Source organism: Protopterus annectens, chromosome 13.part0 (genome assembly GCF_019279795.1).
Source record: "Protopterus annectens isolate FY-2018-M chromosome 13.part0, PAN1.0, whole genome shotgun sequence".
Taxonomy (NCBI): domain Eukaryota; kingdom Metazoa; phylum Chordata; order Ceratodontiformes; family Protopteridae; genus Protopterus; species Protopterus annectens.
In genome coordinates, this window is record NC_056747.1 from 56,834,162 (window position 1) to 56,857,103 (window position 22,942).

At 38.8% G+C, this 22,942-nt stretch overlaps 1 protein-coding gene across 1 annotated transcript in view; it reads right to left on the minus strand.

Moving 5' to 3' along the window:
* The window catches only part of LOC122787830 (solute carrier family 12 member 2-like), a 1,020,929-nt gene that overhangs the window by 827,763 nt on the left and 170,224 nt on the right, over positions 1 to 22,942 (minus strand). Inside the window, exon 6 of the mRNA XM_044054742.1 lies at positions 10,994 to 11,104. Coding sequence (XP_043910677.1) covers positions 10,994 to 11,104 — 111 coding nt within the window. The remainder of the gene's footprint in view (positions 1 to 10,993; positions 11,105 to 22,942) is intronic.

The window sequence follows — 22,942 nt, forward strand, 5'->3', positions numbered from 1 at the left end:
AGCAATGGTAAAAAGTGCTAAAAAACCTTGTCATGATGTAGGATAGTAATCAAAGAAAGGCTCTAATCTACAGCATTAACAAAATGCCAGCTGAGTAATCTATGGGGGCAGAGAAAAAGAAACAGTTAAAAAAATCCACAACAAAATACAAAAACACAGATATATGCACATGTGCTCACACACACACACACACACACACACACACACACACACACACACACACACACACACACACACACACACACTTCCTATCTCACATGCTGTCCTAGTGCAGAGTGTATGGCTTGGCAATAACATCCCAAGACTAGGCCTGAGATAAATACCAAGCAATGCAGTTATTATTGTTGTGTTTTCCCCATGGGAACTGCAAAATGTGCTGTCTTGGCAATACAATGAGAATACATGGATATGAATATTCCTTTAACAAAAAGCTACCTATGCTATAAGGCATCTTATTTAGCCTTCTGTTTTGTACTGTCATGAATTTTATGATGCTAAAGGCATCACTTTAAAACATTAGACTATGAATACTCTGAAACAGAGTTCTTTGAATAGTGCTTTTATAAATTCTCCATTATGTATAAGGATGCTACATTTAGATTTACTGGCACCAAAAAGACAAGTGCGGTAGTACTGATGTTGACTTCCAATAACAGAATTTCAGCTAAGAGAGACTGAAGATGTACTTTAAGCCGTAGCTAAATGCCATCTATTACAATCAAACTGATGAATGAGCTCTGGTTTCTCCTAATGGATGAATGATTTCTTAAGATGATTCAGCTTAATACTGCCTCGTGATTTAAAGTATATTAGACTTCATGCTTTTTAATATACATATTGATTGTTTATACATACTCGCATGATTTTAGACAAAAAGAAAAATGGAGAGAGACAGAAAGACTATACGTGCACCACTCATTTCATCAGTGTTACTTGTACTGCCTCAGTTCCCAATGACAAACTTTAGTCAAGTAAAATAAGTAGGACTGTTTTACAATGCTCAACATTTAAACTAGGATTCAAGAATAAGAGGTGTGTGCCTGTACAATTCTAATTTTTGAGGCATTAACCAGCCCAAGTATTGCATAGTCATGTACTAGGCACCGGATAATGCTGGTGGTCTTAGCAAAGGACTGAATAATTAAAGATCTTTAGCCCTAGTCAGTTCTCAAGAAACTCTCTGTATTCCAGGCCTATAGTAACCACAGGCGCCTACTTGTGTACATTGGAGGACTAAAACTGTAGTGCCATACACATGAATGTGCATGTATGTACATCAAGTGTTGTGCAATGTAGTCCTGCATCATGGCATTAAATGTACCTGCACTGTGGCACTGTGAGTGGTTATAACATTGTAACATTGCACTAATATATTTCCCTAGCCCTGCACAGTAGCACTATGAATGGGTATGGCACTACGCCATGACACTAATGTATCTCGCTAGCTCTGCACATGACATTATGAATGGTTACTGCACTGCACTGTAACACTAATGTATTTTCCGAGCCCTGCACTATGTCACTATGAATGCTTATAGCACTGCACTGTGGAATTAATATATCTCCCTAGCCCTACACAGTGGCAGTGTGAATGGTTAATGCAGTGCACCACAGTACTAATGTATCTCCCTAGCCCTGCACTTTGCCACTATGAGTGGTTATAACACTGCACCATGGAAAGAATGTATCTCCTAGTCCTGCATCATGGAATTATGAATGGGTATATCACTGAACTGTGGCACTGTGAATGGTCAGGTCATTGTGCCAGCACTAATATATCTGACTTGCTCTTTATTCTGGCACTACGAAAGGTTATAACACTGTACCATGGAAAGAATGTATCGCCTAGCACTGCACCGTGGAATTATGAATGGTTATAGGTTCATAGGTAGGTAGGTACTAGGCTATCGGCCCTAGGGCCTATACAAGCCTAGCCAAAAAGGTACCCTGGCTTTTGCCACCCAAGAAAATTATTTTCCTGTACCCCTGTCGTGCAGAGCCACAGAGGTGATCCCCAGGGTGAATTTCCTATTTCCCATCCAATCATCAAGATTTTTCTTGAAGAGTGCTAATGAGGAGCTTTGTTTTCTGTAGATAAGTAGTTTGTTCCAGAGTATGAGAAGTCTCTTGGACAGGAATCTATCCCTCCAGCATGTTCTGTTTATTGTGGTGACAAGGTTTATGTCCCTAAAACGTGTAGCTTGGAGGGATTGGGATTTCTTTAAGTGGAGCATGTCCAACAGCTCTGAGTTTGACATATATTTGTATGTTAGGCAGGGATCACCTCTGAGTAGGCGATATGCGACTGAGTAAAGTTGGAGTTTTTTGAGACGGTCTACATAGGGCATCTGTTTGAGGCCAGTAATCCTCTTTGTGAGGTATTTCTGCGGCCTTTCCAGTTGTTGTAGATGTCTTGTGAGGTACATACCAAAAGGGGCATTGTACTCTATAATTGGTCTAATGAGTGATGAGTAGAGGGGAACAATGACCTCTTTATCCTGGATGAGAAACCTTTAGTGTTGAAGTGTGCCAAGTAGAAGGATTTCCTGACTACTGTGGTGATGTGATTATCAAAGGAGAGACTACTGTCCACCTGTGTCCCAAGGTCTCTTACCACACTTTCGGTGTTAAGTAGACTACCACCTATGTGGTAACTCATGGGTACAGAATTTTTACCAAAGGGGATGACAATGCACTTTTTGTCATTTAGCTTGAGGAGGCCATAGCTTTGACACCAGGCATCTGTCTCAGTCTGGCCCTTTTGTAGGATGTCCACATTGTTAGGAGTTTCAATTATGGCTCCTAGTTTGCAGTCATCTGCGAACTTTGTTTGCCAAAGACTTTCTGTGTTAGCCTGTACTTCAGAAAAGTAGATATCAAACAGGAGAGGACCCAGGACTGAACCCTGTGGTACTCCACTTGTTACTGGTCTGAGGTTAGATTTGGAGTCTGCTACTTTTGCAGTGTGGGTTCTGTCAGTGAGCCAGTTGGCAGCCCATTTTGTGACATAGGGATTCATACCTAGTTTAGTGAGTTTATCTATAATTCCAGAGTGGGGGATGGTGTCAAAAGCCTTGGTGAGATCTAGATAGGCTGTGTGAACCACCTTACCCTCGTCTATGGCTTTGGTAACTGCTTCAAAGAAGTCTATCAAGTTTAGGAGACATGATCTGCCTTTTACGAACCCGAACTGTGTGGTGTCCCAAGTTTGGAGATTACCAATGTCTTTGTTTATAAGTTCCATAATGATACGTTCCATGGCCTTGCAGACCAGGCTCGTTAGGCTAATGGGGCGATAGTTCCCAGGGTCCATGGTGGCTCCCCCTTTGTGGAGTGGGACAACTGTTGCTGGGTGCCATTTAGTGGGCACAAATCCTGAGGTGAGGCTATGACTGAACATGGTGCTTAGGTGGGGTGCCAGGTCATTCTGTAGTTCATGTAGAACACAGCCTGGGATGTCATCAGGTCCAATGGATGCTGTGATCTTGGTTTTGAAGTGTGTGGTTTTTACCTGTGCAACTGTGATTACAGGAACTTTGCATTTTTTCGGTATTAATATGGGTCCTTTAGGGGGTGAGAGAGGGGTAAAGTTAGCACTGAACCTATCTGCCAGGATGCTGGCAATATCAGTTGGTTCTGTATATTTAGTGTCATTGTGCTGTAACTCAGAGCAGATATGAGTGTTGCCATTGAGATTCTTGACATAGCTATAGAATGCTTTGTGGTTCTCTTTAGAATCAGTGGTGAATTTAACTAGCTTTGGAGGATGTTATGAGGGATCTCAGCTTCTTACTGAGGCTGACCAGGGAGTTCCTGCAATCATGGTATTTTACTCTTTTTTTTTTTGCCATAGTTCCTTTCTTCTGTTGTAGAGTTTGTTTATGGCAAGGGACCACCAGATTGTCTTCCTTTTTTTGGAGGATAGCATCTTGGTTCTATTAGGGATAGCATGATCCATGCACTTGTGTAAGTGCTTATAAAGTGCATTTGTGTAGGATTCAGCAGTCATAGCTCTATTGTCCGTCTGCATGGGTGTCATGAAGTTTGCCACTTCTGTCTTAAGAAGCGTGAAGTTGGCTTTGGAGACATTTTTTACGGTGGTTTCCCTAATGGGGTGGGGGCAGGATGTGGATGTCTAGGGTGATTAGCTTGTGGTCGGATCTGACCAACGAGGAATTGACCTCTGGTGTGAAACACCGGTCACCTATGTTGGTAATGACCAGGTCTAGGATACTGCTGCCCCTATTTGGGGTGTGGATAAGTTGATCCAAGGTGCTAGAATTTATGAATTCCAGAAAATGTTGAGCAAAAGAGTTGGTACATGAGTAGTTTTCCCAGTTAATGGTGGGGTAGTTGAAATTGCCCATTATTAGGGTGTTGGGTTGTACCCTAATATTTTCCAGTGTATCAAGAAATGCGGAGTGGGAATCCTGGGCATGGTGGGGGATCTGTAGCAAGTTACAATTTGGATTGCGGTCTTGCCCAGAGTTAGTGGTACCTGGATAATCTCAAATGCATTATGCTGAACAATTAGCCTGGAGATGTGGATATCCTTAATGAATACTGACACTCCTCTGCCTTTAGTGTTTTTGGTCCAGGTTAGGTGGCCGAAAGGTGTGGTATGAATAATAGCCTGGTAATGCAGGGGGGCTCTCTGGAGCCTAGAACCAGGTCTCTGTCACTGCACAGATGTTGATGTTCTCCATTTTAAGGAGTGCCTCGAGTGAATGCATTTTGAGGTTTAGACTTCTAGCATTCAGTAGCATTACCCTCAGATTTTGCTTTCTTGTACCTGTTATGGTGGTGAATTTGTCATTTTACCCTTGCTAAAAAAGGCACTATAGGGGTGGCAAGAGCCTTACCCAGTATCCATAATCTCAAGGGTGACAGGTGCAGGCCATCTCTGGCAAAGCATCATGGTCTGTCGATCATGTCATCCCAGGTAAACAGATACTAGATCCCCACAGAATGACACCAGAAGCTTAGCCAATTGTTGAAGAAGCACTGCACTGTGGCACTGTGAATGGTCAGATCATTGTACCAGCACTAATATATCTCACTTGCTCTTTACTCCGGCACTATGAATGGTTATAACACTGTACCATGGAAAGAATGTATCTCCTAGCGCTGCACCATGGAATTATGAATGTTTATAGTATTGCACTGTGGCACTGTGAATGGTCAGATCATTGTACCAGCACTAATATATCTCACTTGCTTTTTACTCTGGGACTATGAATGGTTATAACACTGCACCATGGAAAGAATGTATCTCTTAGCACTGCACCATGGAATTATGAATGGTTATAGCATTGCACTGTGGCATTGTGAATGGTCAGATCATTGTACCAGCACTAATATATCTTACTTGCTCTTTACTCTGGCACTATGAATGGTTATAACACTGCACCATGGAAAGAATGTATCTCCTAGCACTGCACCATGGAATTATGAATGGTTATAGCACTGCCCTGTGGCACTATGAATGGTCAGATCATTGTACCAGCACTAATATATCTCACTTGCTCTTAATTCTGGCACTATGAATGGTTTTAACACTGCACCATGGAAAGAATGTATCTCCTTGCACTGCACCAGGACACTATGAATGCTTATAGCACTGCACTGTGGAATTAATATATCTCCCTTGCCTTACACAGTGGCAATGTGAATGGTTACCACAGTGCTCCATGGTACTACTATATCTCCCTAGCCCTGCACAGTGGCACTATGAATGAGTATGGCTCAACACCATGACACTGATGTATTTCCCTAGCTCTATAACATGGCACTGTAAATGGTTATTGAGCTGCACTGTAGCACTAATATATTTCCCTATCCTTGAACAGTGGCACTATGAATGCTTATAGCACTGCACTGTGGAATTAATATATCTCCCTAGCCCTACACAGTGGCAGTGTGAATGGCTAATGCAGTGCACCACTGCACTAATATATCTCCCTAGCCCTGCACTTTGGCACTATGAATGGTTATAACACTGCACCGTGGAAAGAATGTATCTCCTAGTCCTGCATCATGGAATTATGAATGGTTATAGCACTGCACTGTGGCACTGTGAATAGTCAGATCTTTGTTCTAATATATCTCACTTGCTCTTTACTCCGGCACTATGAATGGTTATAGCACTGTACCATGGAAAGAATGTATCTCCTAGCACTGCACCATGGAATTATGAATGGTTATAGCACTGCACTGTGGCACTGTGAATGGTCAGATCATTGTACCAGCACTAATATATCTCACCTGTTCTTTACTCCGGCACTATGAATGGTTATAACACTGCACCATGGAAAGAATGCATCTCCTAGCATTGCACCATGGAATTATGAGTGGTTATAGCACTGCAATGTGGCACTATGAATGGTCAGATCACTGTATCATGGCACTAATTTATTTCCTTTGTCCTGCAGAGTGGCACTATAAATAGTTACAGCATTGTACCATGGCAATTATGCACCTCCTAGCCCTGCAATACAGCACTAAGACTGGTTACAGCACTGCAATATCAGCTAATGCATATCATTAGCCTTGCACTGTGCACTGTGAATGGTTAGAGCACTACACTGTGGCACTAATGTACCTCCTAGCCCTGCATTGCAGCACTAAGACTGGTTACAGCACTGCAATATCAGCTAATGCATATCACAAGCCTTGCACTGTGCATTATGAATGGTTAGAGCACTACACTATGGCACTAATGTACCTCCTAGCCCTGCAATGCAGCACTAAGACTGGTTACAGCACTGCAATATCAGCTAATGCATCTCACTGGCCTTGCACTGTGCATTATGAATGGTTAGAGCACTACACTATGGCACTAATGTACCTCCTAGCCCTGCAATGCAGCACTAAGACTGGTTACAGCACTGCAATATCAGCTAATGCATCTCAATAGCCTTGCACTGTGCACTGTGAATGGTTAGAGCACGGTTAGAGCACTACACTGTGGCACTAATGTACCTCCTTAGCCTTGCACCATGGCAATATGAATGGTTATAGCTTTGTACTAGGGCACTAATGTATCTCCCTAACCCTGTGACATGACACTATGAATGGTTATAGCACTGCACCATGGATATGTTGGTGTGTTCATCCTGTATATCTGAGTATATTAGTCACGTGGGTTGTGATGTGACATAATGTGCACAGCTATCCCCAGCATGTCTAGATAGTACAATGTGCTATGGCAAAAACTCAGACACATTGGCAATAAGTAGAGCTATTAGCATAACCACCACACTAACTAGCCTTGTTAATACAATATCATCAATGCCAGTTTTCAAAACACCACCCATTCCAGTACAATTGTGAAATAAAGGAATTTCAGTAAAGTCTGAGGAAGGATTTACACTGCTAAGGATTCATTGCTGTGAGAAATGTAGCTCAGCAAGAACAACAAACTCTGTGATGGATGTTAGTCACATCGAGGCAGACATTGTGAAGCATGTGCAATTGGGAACTCAAGGCACTGAAATCGCACTGCAGTGACTGATGTAAATTGAAACCCAAGATCTGATATAACACTGCGTCATCTGCACAGGGTTTTGTGGTAGATGGAGTCAAACTATATACAACAGAAACCTTGTGAAAGGCATGTCACAGAGGATTTGGGGGTTCCATGAGCGTGTGTTGAGGTATGGTTACAATTTGTAATTTGGGAAAGGTTGTGCATAGCTCTCCATGAAGATGATAAACAGGTGAAAAAAGGCAGAAGCACTTGGACATGGGTTCAGCATAGAACTGGTGCCTTTCCACAGCAATAACTGCAGATGACAAACAGGTTAATAAAGAGGGGATGCTGTAGCCATAGGTAAGGCATCCAACAGCATATTATACTCTTCCACAGATGTACAGGTAATGATGTGGCCACCTAAAGGAGGCAATGCCTGGAAAACGGACCCATCCGTGAGAATAAGTGCTACTACAGGGCTGTTGCTGGACAAATATTTGTCTTCTGGCCAAAAGCACTGCAGACAGCAATTATTGGGATAAGATGTGGCAGGTACTGGTGCATTATGTGAATGCTATGTGATCACAATAATTCTCTGCAACAGAATTGACAAAAGGTGTGTGATATGGCACTTAATTAAAAAAGGCACATGGCACTGTCAGAAGTGAACAACTAACACTAAAGCAACTCTAGTTCAGAGGAGTTTTTTGGTGTTACTCTCTGACTAGTGGAAGCATCCCCTCATACTTGGGGTGCTTGTTTGAATGTGGTAGCCAGACCCACAGCAACCATTCATTTGTCAGCTAAGGATGCATCAAGTTAGAGATGTATGCTTTGGTATACAGCACTTTCCAGTATGTTTGCAGGGTATAACTTACTAAAGCCCACCTACATATCTGTGTTCCCAGGCACATTTGGTCTGCACCTGCAACAGTGTATGTAAGTCAAGATACACAATAATAGCTATAGTTAATAGAGTGGAATCCCTTCCTATTGCTGTACTGCAGTTGCTCTGGATGAGGTGGGGTCTTGATGACAGGAGCCAGGTAAAGTTGTACAATTCCTGCGTGATGCTGGTTTTGTCCTCTCCAGTCCAAGGAAAGCACACGTACTCCTCCATATGTTGCAGTGAAAGCTAGAGGAACTGGTTCAGGATTCACAGAGCTGAAACCTGACATGCCCTTATGTCCCTAGCAAGTCCCTGTAAGATCCCCATAGCTGAAATGATTGAAGCTATTAACACCTTAGTGAATCACCAGGAATGTGAATACCACTCATCGGTCTGGATTGCAAAGCTTGCGAGGAATTCAGTTCAACAAGATCCATTACCGCCTCAATCTCCCACATCAGGAGCTGTCCATACCTTCACCACTGATGTGGATGGCCACAAGCAAAACTGTCGGCATTGTAGTCAATGGTGGCCAATAGCATATGCTGATGAGCTATAGCTGTCTTAATCCAGGAATCACTCCCTTCATGTACCCTACGAGTTTTAGGGATTTTTAGGATTTACAAAGACATGCATCTGGAGCATATTTCCCCAGGCCTCCGCTGAAAGTTGGCTTCGTTCCAAGTCGGACTTTCCCAGTAAACAAATGTTAAATAAATAAAATGTTGATATTAAAAACAGGCATGTTTTGCAGTGCATCACATTCATTTTATATGTTTCTGTTTCCATTTATGCTGTCACTTAAAAACAAAAGAAAAAATTATGCATTTTCTATGTATTACTGGAATGTCATCTCTGCCAATTGTCTTATCCTTTCTACTGTTTGTACATTTTTCTATATCAACAATTGTTCTAACTAACTGTATAGTGTACTACATCTGTTTTATTCATGTATCTGCAATGATTTATTTTGCTAATTGTATGTAATAATGTGGAGCTTTTCTCCCTGGGCGTCCACTGAAAATGGGCTCCTCCAGGCCCAGTGGACTTTCCCGGTCAACAAATGCAATAAATAAATAAATAAACTGGTCCACCATTTGGGGTATTATCATTTGCATACACTGCTTAAATTGCATGGAGGTCTACATTTCCATGTCATTATACACTCATTAGCATGCACTCTGTAGCATGACATTTTGCCCCCATTTGCAATAATGCTCTCTCTCTGTCTCTGAATTGGTCATAACCTGCATATTGCAGCTTCTTATGCTAATTTGTGCTGTACAATTTGTCAAATGTCTCTGAATCTCAGCCTTAGTCTTAACAAGTATTCATCAGTCCAATTAATTGTAATTTTTAATTTGGAGCTACATGAATTTTCTGTGACTATCTGCTTTGTGATCTGTGCTTCTGGGCATGTGATAGGGATGCAGACATTTTATACAGTCTACATAAAAGTAAACGGTAAACAACAATAGTGGAGCAAATCACAGCCATAACTCAGATGGGGTGAAGGGGACAGCTGTCCTGGGTTCAAAATATTAAGGGGTGTGAGTGTAGTACCACTGGCATTGACATATGAAGCTATGCATAAGGTGAATGTTTGGGATAGCCATTGTATCAAGCTACTTGCTACAGTTTTAGCAAGCAGCTTGATACAGTTGTAGGAGGAGCAGGAGGAAAAATGAGGGTTTTTTTCCTGCTGTAACTTGAGTTGCAGTGGTACCAATGTGGGAACTGCACAGAGCACCTGATGAGGTAGCTATGGTTCTGCAACAAATGTCACAGAAATGACTTTTTTAGTAAAACAGCTCAATTCTTGGTGTTGTTGGTGTCGATTTAAAAGTTTTGCTATTCTCAGGGACTCTGTCTTAATTGTTCCAAAATAAGTAAAATTTACTTTTCATCTGGGAATTACAACCATGATGTTTAAGTCTAGTTTCTACTCATTACCATGAGTCCATTATAATCTTTACTGTATCTAGAAACATGCAAAAATCAAAACAAAATTCTAAGCAGAGAATACTTCATAAGCCCACTGTCAGTATTATAAATAGCAACTATAAAAAGAACTATAAGGTATACATAAGCGAATGAGTACAGTGGTCTAATATGCCATGTTCCATGAAAAACAATATTTACTACTTACTGGTATTTTTACCCTAAAAAATGAAAAATCAGGTACCCTGCTTATTCTGAAGGTCATGTCTTGACAGTAGAATTACATCTTCTTCCCTATACGATGCACTGAAGTTCACCACTTCACAAGTTTGAAGCCCTCACTAGCACAGTTGTACTGGGGGGGGGGCAGTTAAGACTAGTGCATACCCCAAGGTTCATTATTGTGCTTGGAAGATGGCTGTCAGATTGCATAATAGTACAGTTAAATCGAATTTGTGAAAATGTCTGTTAGGAAATGAAAAGTCCAGTTATACATTTCTGCAGTGACTGCTTATATTTCTCTGTAAAAAAATGCAGTTAACATGAATCAGTGCACTGGAAAAATGCTGCCATTTTCACTACTATAAGTCTTGGGCCATGCAGTGCTTGCATCACAACTCTTACCACCACTGTATGAGATGATTAGATAAGCCAGTCGTAGGCACAATGGAATGCATAGTTATGAACCTTACCTTTGCTTCCCACTCCATTCCAGCAAGAGAAATTCCCAGGAGAATTACAACTGTGATAGTTCCTATGATACGAATATCATTTATCCTGTCCACCATGACAACTCCATGTTCCTGTTAGAGATCAAAACGGTCGATGAAGCAAATAAGAAACTTAAACTAACTCAATTATGTCAAATCAAATGCAATAAGATAATAAAAGCATTTACAAAAAACTTTACAATCAGGCCTGATAAAAAGCTGTAATCTACATAATCAAACATGCTTTTATCCCTTCAGATGGAAAATTTAGGCTTACCTGGTATAATGGACTTCAAATAGCCACCTCCAATAAATACATTCCAGCCCTTTCTAACTATATTTGTAACTTGATTACTCAAACAAGTATGTTTATTAACCATACAGATGCCATTCAGTCTGAAAAAGTCTATCATCATTACATCTAATTTATTTAAGTATTTATTTATTCATATCCTTTGTTAACCAGAGACACTTTTCAGCAGCAGCCTTGATAACAGCTTCAGGGGTGACATTTAGAACAGCCAATAATGACGTAACATACACAGAGCACGAGTCAGATAGCAGCATAGGAACATCTGGGCCTAGTCTAAGTGCTTGTATGTTGTTCTCACCACACCTGCTCAAAAAGGAGTAGCAGATGGTGACAGAGATGAGATGGGTTTTTCAGACCACTTAGCGATATGGATGGAGGTGATGTTAGAAAGGGAGTATAATAGGTTCATAGGTTCATAGGTAGGTATGAGGCTATTGGCCCTAGGGCCTATATAAGCCTAGGCAAAAATGTACCCTGGCTTTCGCCACCCAAGAAAATTATTTTCCTGTGCCCCTGTCGTGCAGAGCCACAGAAGTGACCCCCTGGGTGAATTTCCTATCTCCCATCCAGTCATCAAGATTTTTCTTGAAGAGTGCTAATGAGGAGCTTTGTTTGATATAGATAGGTAGTATGTTCCAGAGTATGGAAAGTCTCTGGGACAGGAATCTATCCCTCCAGCATGTTCTGTTTATTGTGGTGACAAGGTTTAGGTCCCTAGAGCATGTAGCTCGGAGGGATTGGGATTTCTTTAAGTGCAGCATGTCCAACAGCTCTGGGTTTGACATAGCTTTGTATGTTAGGCAGAGATCGCCTCGGAGTAGGCGATATGCAACAGAGTAAAGCTGGAGTTTTTTTTAGACGGTCTGCGTAGGGCATCTGTTTGAGGCCAGTAATCCTCTTTGTGAGGTATTTCTGTGGCCTTTCCAGTTGTTATAGATGTCTTGTGAGGTACATACCAAAAGGGGCATTGTACTCTATAATGGGTCTAATGAGTGATGAGTAGAGGGGAACAATGACCTCTTTTTTTCCGGATAAGAAACCTTTTGTGATGAGGTGAGCCACTTGGAAGGATTTCCTGACCACTGTGGCGATGTGATTATCAAGGGAGAGACTACTGTCCACATGTGTCCCAAGGTCTCATCACATTTTTGGCATTAAGTAGACTATCAGCTATGTGGTAGTTCATGGGTACAGAGATTTTACAAAAGGGGATGACAATACACTTTTTGGCATTGAGCTTCAGGCCATGGCTTTGACACCAGACATCTGTCTCAGTGAGGCCCTTTTGTAGGATGTCCACATCGTTAGGAGTTTCGATTATGGCTCCTAGTTTATAGTCATCTGCAAACTTTGTTAGCCAAAGACCTTCTGTGTTAGCCTGTACTTCAGAGAAGTAGATACCAAACAGGAGAGGACCCAGGACTGAACCCTGTGGTACTCCACTTGTCACTGGTCTGAAGTCAGATTTGGAGTCTGCTAGTTTCACAGTGTGGGTTCTGTCCGTGAGCCAGTTGACAACCCATCTTGTGACATAGGGATTTATACCTAGTTTAGTGAGCTTATCTATAGTTCCAGAGTGAGGGATGGTGTCAAAAGCCTTGGCGAGATCTAGATAAGCTGTGTGAACCACCTTACCCTCATCTATGGCTTTGGTGACTGCTTCAAAGAAGTCAATCAGGTTTAGGAGACATGATCTGCCTTTTACAAATCCGAAATGGGTAGGGTCCAGAGTTTGGAGATTACCAACATCTTTGTTTATGAGTTCCATGATGATACGTTCCATGGTCTTGCAGACCAGGCTTGTCAGGCTAATGGGGTGGTAGTTCTCGGGGTCCGGTGTGGCTCCCCTTTTGTGGAGTGGGATAACCATCATGGTTCACCATTCAGTGGGGACAAAGCCTCAATTTAAACTAGGATAAACTAGGATAATAAACTGGATAAACTAGGAAAGGGAATAAAAACAGTAAATAAGAAATTATAGGATGATTTTGGAGAGTGGGAAGTATTATAGTTATGGAAGGCTCATATAACCATGAAGGACATCTATAAAAACTAAACTGTTCTGAATGATGGCATGATATAAGAAAGGAAGAGAGAGTGAAGTATGGGAAAATATATAGAAATGTTTTAAAGAATTAAGAGAATAATTAAAGAGAGTATTATGATATGGAAGTGGGATATTAGTATAATGACAGGAATGAAAAAAATAAAATGATAGGTATAAAGACCACATGAGCATATTATGAATATTATAGTACAACACATGGAAAATGTATAACAGTAAAAAGAAGGAAAATAAGAGACAGAAAAGTAAAACAAAAATCCAATACAATTTAAGGAAGGATTTGAAAAAGAAATTATTATGTATTCCATAAGACAGGGATCCTAGGAGACACATATTGGTCTCTTCAGAAGATTCTATCTATGTTAAAGACAAAGTTCCAGTCCTTGGATCTGGTGTTTCTGGTACTGTTGATCTTGTGGATCTATAAGAGATCCATCAGAGCTGAATCTGAGGATGTCTTATATGCCAAAGAGGGCATTGTACTTAGTGATGGGTCTGATAAGTGCTTAGTAGAGTGCTACTATAACTTCCTTGGACTTTGATGCCATGCCCTTGCTTAAGAGTTGGGCAACATGGAATGATTTTCTTACTATGTTGGCTATGTGTTGGCTGGATGCCCAATTACGGTCTAAATATGTTTCCAGATCCCCTAAATGTCAGGTCAATTCCTAGAGGTGTTTTATCAATCTAGTAATTAGTTTTGGTGAACAGTTTCCAAAAAGGCACTATAATGCATTTATTTGCACTGATTTTTAATCAGTTTCTTTTACACCAGTCATTTGTTTGCATTTGACCCATTTGAGGATGTTGGTGTTATGGGTGGAAATCTATGATTGCTCCCAGTTCCAGTCATCCATGGATTTAGTGAGCCAGAGGCCTTTGACATTAGTCTTGACTTCCAATAAGTAGATGCCAAACAGGACCATGCCCAACACAGAGCCCCAGGGTACTTCACTTGTGACTGGTCTCTTGGTTGAGGTGATCTCACCAATCCTGATTTCTTGGTGTGCTATCTGTGAGCCAGCTGGCAATCCAGCAAGTTATGTAGGGATATACATTTGTCAACAATACTTCAAAAACAATGCCTTGACCAGGTAAAGGTAGGTGGTATTTCCCTCATCCACATGCACGGTGACCCTCCCGAAGAAGTCTACAGATTAAGTAGGCAAAATCTTCCTTTAACAAAGCCAAACTGGGGTGACTCCAGCATCTGTAGGTCACCAGTGTTCTTGTTGATCATTTTCATGATAATTCATTCCATAACTTTGCATATTAGACTTCTCAGACTGATGTCTCTGTAGTTCCCGGTGTCACATGATGATCAACTCCTATGAAGAGGGATGACCACTGTGGTCCTCCATTCTTCTGGCACATAGCCTGTTTTGAGACTGTAGTTGAAGAGTACCTTGAGGGTCCTACAAGGTCATCTTTTAGGCTATTTGAAAGCAGTGATTTTGGCCTTAGCATTCACCTCCAGAACCTGCTTCCAGTTGACAGTTGGGGGGTATGATAGAAGGGATTTCACAGGGGGCTAGTAGGGGGGGTGACATCAGAGCTATATTCATCATCTAGTAGATTTGCTATGTTACCCTGGTCGCTAAAGGTTGTGCCATTTACCACCAGTTCTGTACACTGCTGGGTATTACCTTTAAGGTTCCTGACATAGCTGAAGAATTTATATAGAGCAAGGATGAGAAACATGAAATAAAATAACTGAAGACCCATCACACTAAATAACACAAATTATACATTTCTATGACAATGATACAGAGATAAAGACCAATCACACTAAATAACACAAATTGTACATTGTTTGAGAATGATACAGATATGAAGACCCATCGCACTAAATAACACAAATTATACATTGTTAAGAGAATGATACAGAGATGAAGACCTATCTCAATAAATAACACAAATTATACATTGTTATGAGAATGATACAGAGATGAAGACCCATCACACTAAATAACACAAAATATACATTGTTATGAGAATGATACAGAGATGAAGACCTATCTCAATAAATAACACAAATTATACATTGTTATGAGAATGATACAGAGATGAAGACCCATCGCACTAAATAACACAAATTATACATTGTTATGAGAATGATACAGAGATGAAGACCCATCACACTAAATAACACAAATTATACATTATGAGGATGATACAGGGAAGAAGACCCATCACACTAAAAAACACAAATTATACTTTGTTATGAGAATGATACAGGGATGAAGACCCATCACACTAAATAACTCAAATTATACATTGTTATGAGAATGATACAGAGATGAAGACCCATCGCACTAAATAACACAAATTATACATTGTTATGAGAATGATACAGAGATGAAGACCCATCGCACTAAATAACACGAATCATACATTGTTATGAGAATGATACAGAGATGAAGACCCATCACAATAAATAACACAAATTATACATTGTTATGAGAATGATACAGAGATGAAGACCCATCACACTAAATAACACAAATTATACATTGTTATGAGAATGATACAGAGATGAAGACCCATCACACTAAATAATACAAATTAAACATTGTTATGAGAATGATACAGAGATGAAGACCCATCACACTAAATAACACAAATTATACATTGTTATGAGAATGATACACAGATGAAGACCCATCACACTAAATAACATAAATTATACATTATGAGAATGATACAGAGATGAAGATCCATCACAATAAATAACACAAATTATACATTGTTATGAGAATGATACAGAGATGAAGACCCATCACACTAAATAACACAAAGTATACATTGTTATGAGAATGATACACAGATGAAGACCCATCACACTAAATAACACAAATTATACATTATGAGAAAGATACAGGGATGAAAACCCATCACACTAAATAACACAAATTATACATAGTTATGAGAATGATACAGAGATGAAGACCCATCACACTAAATAACACAAATTATACATTGTTATGAGAATGATACAGGGATGAAGACCCATCTCACTAAATAACACAAATTATACATTGTTATGAGAATGATACAGAGATGAAGACCCATCACACTAAATAACACAAATTATACATTGTTATGAGAATGATACAGAGATGAAGACCCATCACACTAAATAACACAAATTATACATTATGAGGATGATACAGGGATGAAGACCCATCACACTAAATAACACAAATTATACATTGTTATGAGAATGATACAGGGATGAAGACCCATCACACTAAATAACTCAAATTATACATTGTTATGAGAATGATACAGAGATGAAGACCAATCACACTTAATAACACAAATTATACATTGTTATGAGAATGATACAGAGATGAAGACCCATCACACTAAATAATACGAATTATACATTGTTATGAGAATGATGCAGAGATGAAGACCCATCAAAATAAATAACACAAATTATACATTGTTATGAGAATGATACAGAGATGAAGACCCATCACACTAAATAACACAAATTATACATTGTTATGAGAATGATACAGAGATGAAGACCCATCACACTAAATAATACAAATTATACATTGTTATGAGAATGATACAGAGATAAGACCCATCACACTAAATAACACAAATTATACATTGTTATGAGAATGATACAGAGATGAAGATCCATCACACTAAATAACACAAATTAAACATTGTTATGAGAATGATACAGAGATGAAGACCCATCACACTAAATAACACAAATTATACATTGTTATGAGTATGATACACTGATGAAGACCCATCACACTAAATAACACAAATTATACATTATGAGAATGATACATAGATGAAGATCCATCACAATAAATAACACAAATTATACATTGATATGAGAATGATACACAGATGAAGACCCATCTCACTAAATAACACAAATTATACATTGTTATGAGAATGATACAGGGATGAAGATCCATCACAATAAATAACACAAATTATACATTAATATGAGAATGATACACAGATGAAGACCACTCACACTAAATAACACATATTGTACATTTTTATGAGAATGATACAGAGAACAGAAAGAAAACTCAGGGATATTATGGAAGAAATTATATATGTTATAAACGAGCAGGGATGTCAAGAATTGTTATTGGCTGTAAGAGAAATTGTGGATGATATTATAAGTAAAAAGGATGATAAGAAACTTATGGTAGGTGATATTAGCAAGGCATTTGATACAGTAGGACATAATGCTTTGTAGGATGTTATATATGGACTAGGTAACAGAATTAGGAGTTTGTGTATGTCAGCATATCAAGATAATAGAATAAGAGTGTTAGTGAATGGGGTGGCTGAGTAAAGAAATATGGATGAAGTGTGGTATAAGAAAAGGATGTCCCATTTGTGGACTATTGTTTGCACCGGTAATGAATGTGATAGTGAGTGAACTAGCTCATAAAATGAAAGATGCCACATATGTGGAAGTGTTGATGCCACATATGTGGAAGTGTTGATGACACATATGTGGAAGTGCTGATGACACATATGTGGAAGTGCTGATGACACATATGTGGAAGTGTTGATGACACATATGTGGAAGTGCTGATGACACATATGTGGAAGTGTTGATGACACATATGTGGAAGTGTTGATGACACATATGTGGAAGTGTTGATGACACATATGTGGAAGTGCTGATGACACATATGTGGAAGTGCTGATGACACATATGTGGAAGTGTTGATGACACATATGTGGAAGTGTTGATGACACATATGTGGAAGTGTTGATGACACATATGTGGAAGTGTTGATGACACATATGTGGAAGTGTTGATGACACATATGTGGAAGTGTTGGCTTGTCTGAAAGAATATTTAAAAGAAATGGGAATGACCTTGAATAAAGATAAAAGTAGGGGTTTGGGTGATGTGCTGAAAATGGGGTGAGTGTTTTTCAGAGAATGAAGTATCTTTGCTAGGAATAAAATTTGGGGAAAATTATGTAGTAAAGACGTAATGGGAGAAATTAAAAAAATACTTCTGTGGATGACGTATAAATTAGGATTCAAGAAAGAAAGGTTTATATGGTGCATTCTGTATTAATTGGGAAGCTAGCATATGTGTCAAATGTTTATATGATCCCAGAAAAATATGAAAAGGAGATTACGAAATTAGTGTTTTATTTTGTATGGCTATCAAGATAACCCAATAAAAAAAGGTCTGTTCTATACGAGTGAAGGTGAAGGGGGGTGAACTAAATTCAGTTGTTTATTCTGTTTCTTCAAACCTGTATAGAGTATTAAAGCGAGTAAAGGAAGGGAACGAGAAATTAATAGTGAGACTGTTTAAATACAAGTACAAGAAGTTCAGGAGATGATAAAAATAAGAAAAAGAGGAAAAGAATACGTAAACAAACAAATAAAAATTATCAAGAAAAAATATTAACATGGAAAACAAAAATGATGATATAGAGACCAGCCACCCATGGTAGAGTCGACCCAATAATCTAGGACTTGTGAATGCATTAAGATAATGAGCCTGTGACCATCACTTATCTAAGGTAGAAAGGAAATCATTCAGTGTTGCACTGCCTTTAAACAAAGGTATGGCATCTAGGTCCAAGGAGATCATTGTTCCACTGTATTTCACACTCATTAGGCCTATCATTTGAGTTCTATGTCCCCTTTGGTATGTACCTAACCAAGTACATTCAACAACTGGATTGTCCAGACAGTTTCCTTCCTAAAAGAATACAGAACACAAATAACAATAATAATAATAACAATACAGATCACAAATAATAATATTAATAACAATACAGAACGCAAATAATAATAATAATAATAATAATAATAATAATAATAACAATACAGATCACAAATAACAATAATAACAATACAGAACACCAATAATAATAATAATAATAATAATAATAATAACAACAATACAGAACACAAATAATAATAATAAAACACAAATAATAATAATAACAATACAGATCACAAATAACAATAATAATAATAATAATATAATAATACAGATCACAAATAATAATAACAATAACAATACAGAACATAAATAATAATAATAATAATAATAACAATACAGAACACAAATAATAATAATACAGAACACAAATAATAATAACAATATAGATCACAAATAATAATAATAATACAGGATACAAATAACAATAATAGTAATAATAATAATAATAATAATACAGATCACAAATAATAATAATAATAACAATACAGAACACAAATAACAATAATAATAATAATAATAATAATAATACAGAACACAAATAATAATAATAATAATAATAATAATAATAATAATAATAATAATAATAACAATAATACAGAACACAAATAACAATAATAATAACAATACAGATTACCTCAAAGCCCTGTCCTTGTATTAATTCTCCTATAGTCTACTGAGTGGAGATTGATGCCTGCATACAAGGCATCAGAAGCATAGCTGGCTGAACCAGTGCCCTGTGCTGGTCCCACCAACTAGTGCCCCACTCCCTCAGCCATTTAATAACAAAATAAAACAAAGAAGAAAAGTCCATTCCTTCTACTGACACATCAGCCAGCTACACAACACCCCCACCCTAGCCATTCAGGTGCTGTTTCTGTGCCTTACTCCCATCCCTCTTCCTATCATTTTATTAAAATAACAACAATTATATTTTCTTTTAAACTTTAGCAAACAGTTGCTAAAGTTTATACCCAGCACAGAGTGCACTAATTTTTTTTCTTTTTTAAACTGTAGCACACTGCTTGCTACAGTTTATACATTGTATGGAGCGCTATAGCTCTCAGACGTTGGTTTAAAAAAAGATTTTTTTTTACATTTAAACTATAGCAAACTACTTGCTACAATTTAGGAAGCAGTTGCTACAGTTTAGACCACACACAGAGCACTACAGCTCTCAGGTGTGACCATAAATGCAATACTGGCATTCAAGGCCAGTATGCATTAAACAGAGATCAGGACTGGCCAATGGCAACCCCCCCTCAGCAGTTGCCCCTTTTGTCTCACCCTAGTTATTTTACTGCAAGGCATATTCAGTATTCCACTCTTATGGGCATCCTGCATTTCCACAAAATAAACAGCACTAGAATTACCTGTTCTAAAGACTTAAACCTAGCCTGTGATATAAATAGGACTTATTGGAAAGACAGGTATGAATTTCAGAGACTACCCTTCTCTGGAATAAGCCCCCTATCCTTGTGAAACAGAGTTCCTACCTAACCCATTTCACGTGTAACTTGGATAACTAAATAAGTAACTGGAAATTCCCCGTTGGTTTGACACCTTTTTCTCTAATGGACACAAGCGATAGTTCATCTTCCAGGTTCCTGCTTGTACTACCAAGGGTACGAAAACTTGTCAGAGATTTTTGATGCATGGATAGGGTTAAAAAGGCCCCAGTGGTTGTTAGCCTAGTGCATACCTATGAACCTATGTTGAAGCAAAGTAGAGAGATTATCATTTGAGTATGTCTGTTTGAAATTTATAAACTGCAACATTTACAAAATAATTAGTTGAAAACAAAAGTGTAGCTTTCAGTTTGGTTGAAAATAAAATTATGAAATCTAACAAAATAGAAATATATGATGTTGTTGTGACTTCGAACCCCAAAATAGAAAATATTTATGTAGAAAAGTGACCTTTTTTTACTTTTTTTATATGTTGATGCATAAAAATAACATTAACATTTTGATATTTTATTAAAATTCAAAATGTAGCTGCTTGTTTTTGAGGGTAGGAGCCAATTCTGAGGATGTTTTATTTATTTATTTGTTTGTCTTTGTTGACCTGGAAAGTCTGACTGGGAGAGCCCACTTCCAGCGGGGGTCTGAGAAGAAAAGCACTACTACAGTACCTCTATCAATCATTATGCTGTAGTAATCCCCCAATATTTCTTGGAGATAGAGGAAGTAAAACACAAACAGCCAAAAAAAAAGAAAACAAAGCTAGTATTTTGGGTAGACCTTTTAAACTTGCTCAGCAGTCAGTGAGGCACACTGATGTCCCTTTCACCAGGCTGAGTAAGGAGAAAGTTATGGTCAGTTGCTTATCAGGGGCTAGGAATCATGACATGACACATGCATTCAGGTCACTGAACCACAGTTACCAATATGACTCAGTCATAGTCCATGTGGGAGTAAATGACCTGAGATGTACCTCCCTAGACTATATGAAGAAAGACATCATGCAGTTCTCTGAATATGTATCTCAGGCTGGTATGAGCCTAGCATTGACCAGCATTTTACCTTCTCCAAGGATGATGCCACAATATGAACAAAAGATGATTGACTTTAATAATTGACTTAGTTTCTGGTGTCAGCCTAAGGGGTTGCAATACTTGTCAACATGGAAGGGGATGGTCAACAGACCACGCTGCTTTGCCAGGGATGGTCTGCACCTCTCCCCTCTAGGCTTTCGAATATTAGCTAAAACATAGTCTTCACCCATAGCGCCTTTTTTTAGGCAATGTCAAACTGAAAGTACTTCCGACATAGCAAATCAAAACCAAGACAATCTAAAGGTATGCTAGGAGCCTAAACATAAAACTCCACTCCTTGGAAGCTCTCTTTACCCTAAAGAATGCTGATGTCTGTGTGATCACTGAGACGTGGTTTAAAGCCACGGACAGCACACCAACAGTGCAGGATTATAATGCTTTCCACACATTTAGAACAGCTACTTCACAGGCAGGGACTAAAGGTGGAGGTGTTTCTGTTTGCATCAAAAATAAATATACTTCAAGACTGGTCATACAGGACAATGCACTTGAGGTGCTCCATGGTCAAATCACCATAGGTAAAATCCAGTACCACTTCCTTGCGAGCTATAGGTTGCACTCTATGAACCAGGAAACCCATACCATGTTTTTAAACTTATTAGAAACACTAACCATCCAACCCAATACCAAATTCATGGGTGACTTTAATTACCCCACTATTAACTGGGAATCCTATATGACATCAAACGTACATGCACAGAGATTCCTTGATTTTGTAAACACAAACTCCCTGGACAAGATAGTCAATACACCGACTAGGGGGTGCAACCATACTGGATCAGATCCTCACTAATATGGGAGAGTGCTGCACACCCCCTACTGTAATGTCTTCCCCTGGTAAGGTCAGACCACAAAATGGTCTTCTTTGAAGAAAAATAAAACCTGGAACCCCAGCTAAACCAGGAATATTCAGGAACTATTCTAAGGCTAGCCTCCTGCTATTATGTGAGAACCTGGCAAAATTTCAAGCCCCTATAAACCCTGAGAACACTTCTGCATATGCAGAACTGTTCACAGAAACAAGCATGTTAATAGCTGCATAGAGGCAGCTGTACCCACTAGGAAGAAGTACAGAACTAAGTCCAAAAACAAGCCACCCTGGTGGAATCACAAAATCAATCATCTGTATAACAAGAGGAAGAAAATCATGGCAAAAATTAGGAGGTGCAACACCCAGCAGGATAAAAGCACTCTCATCAAACTAAACAAACAACTCAGAGGACAAATAACATCTGCCAAAGCCAAAT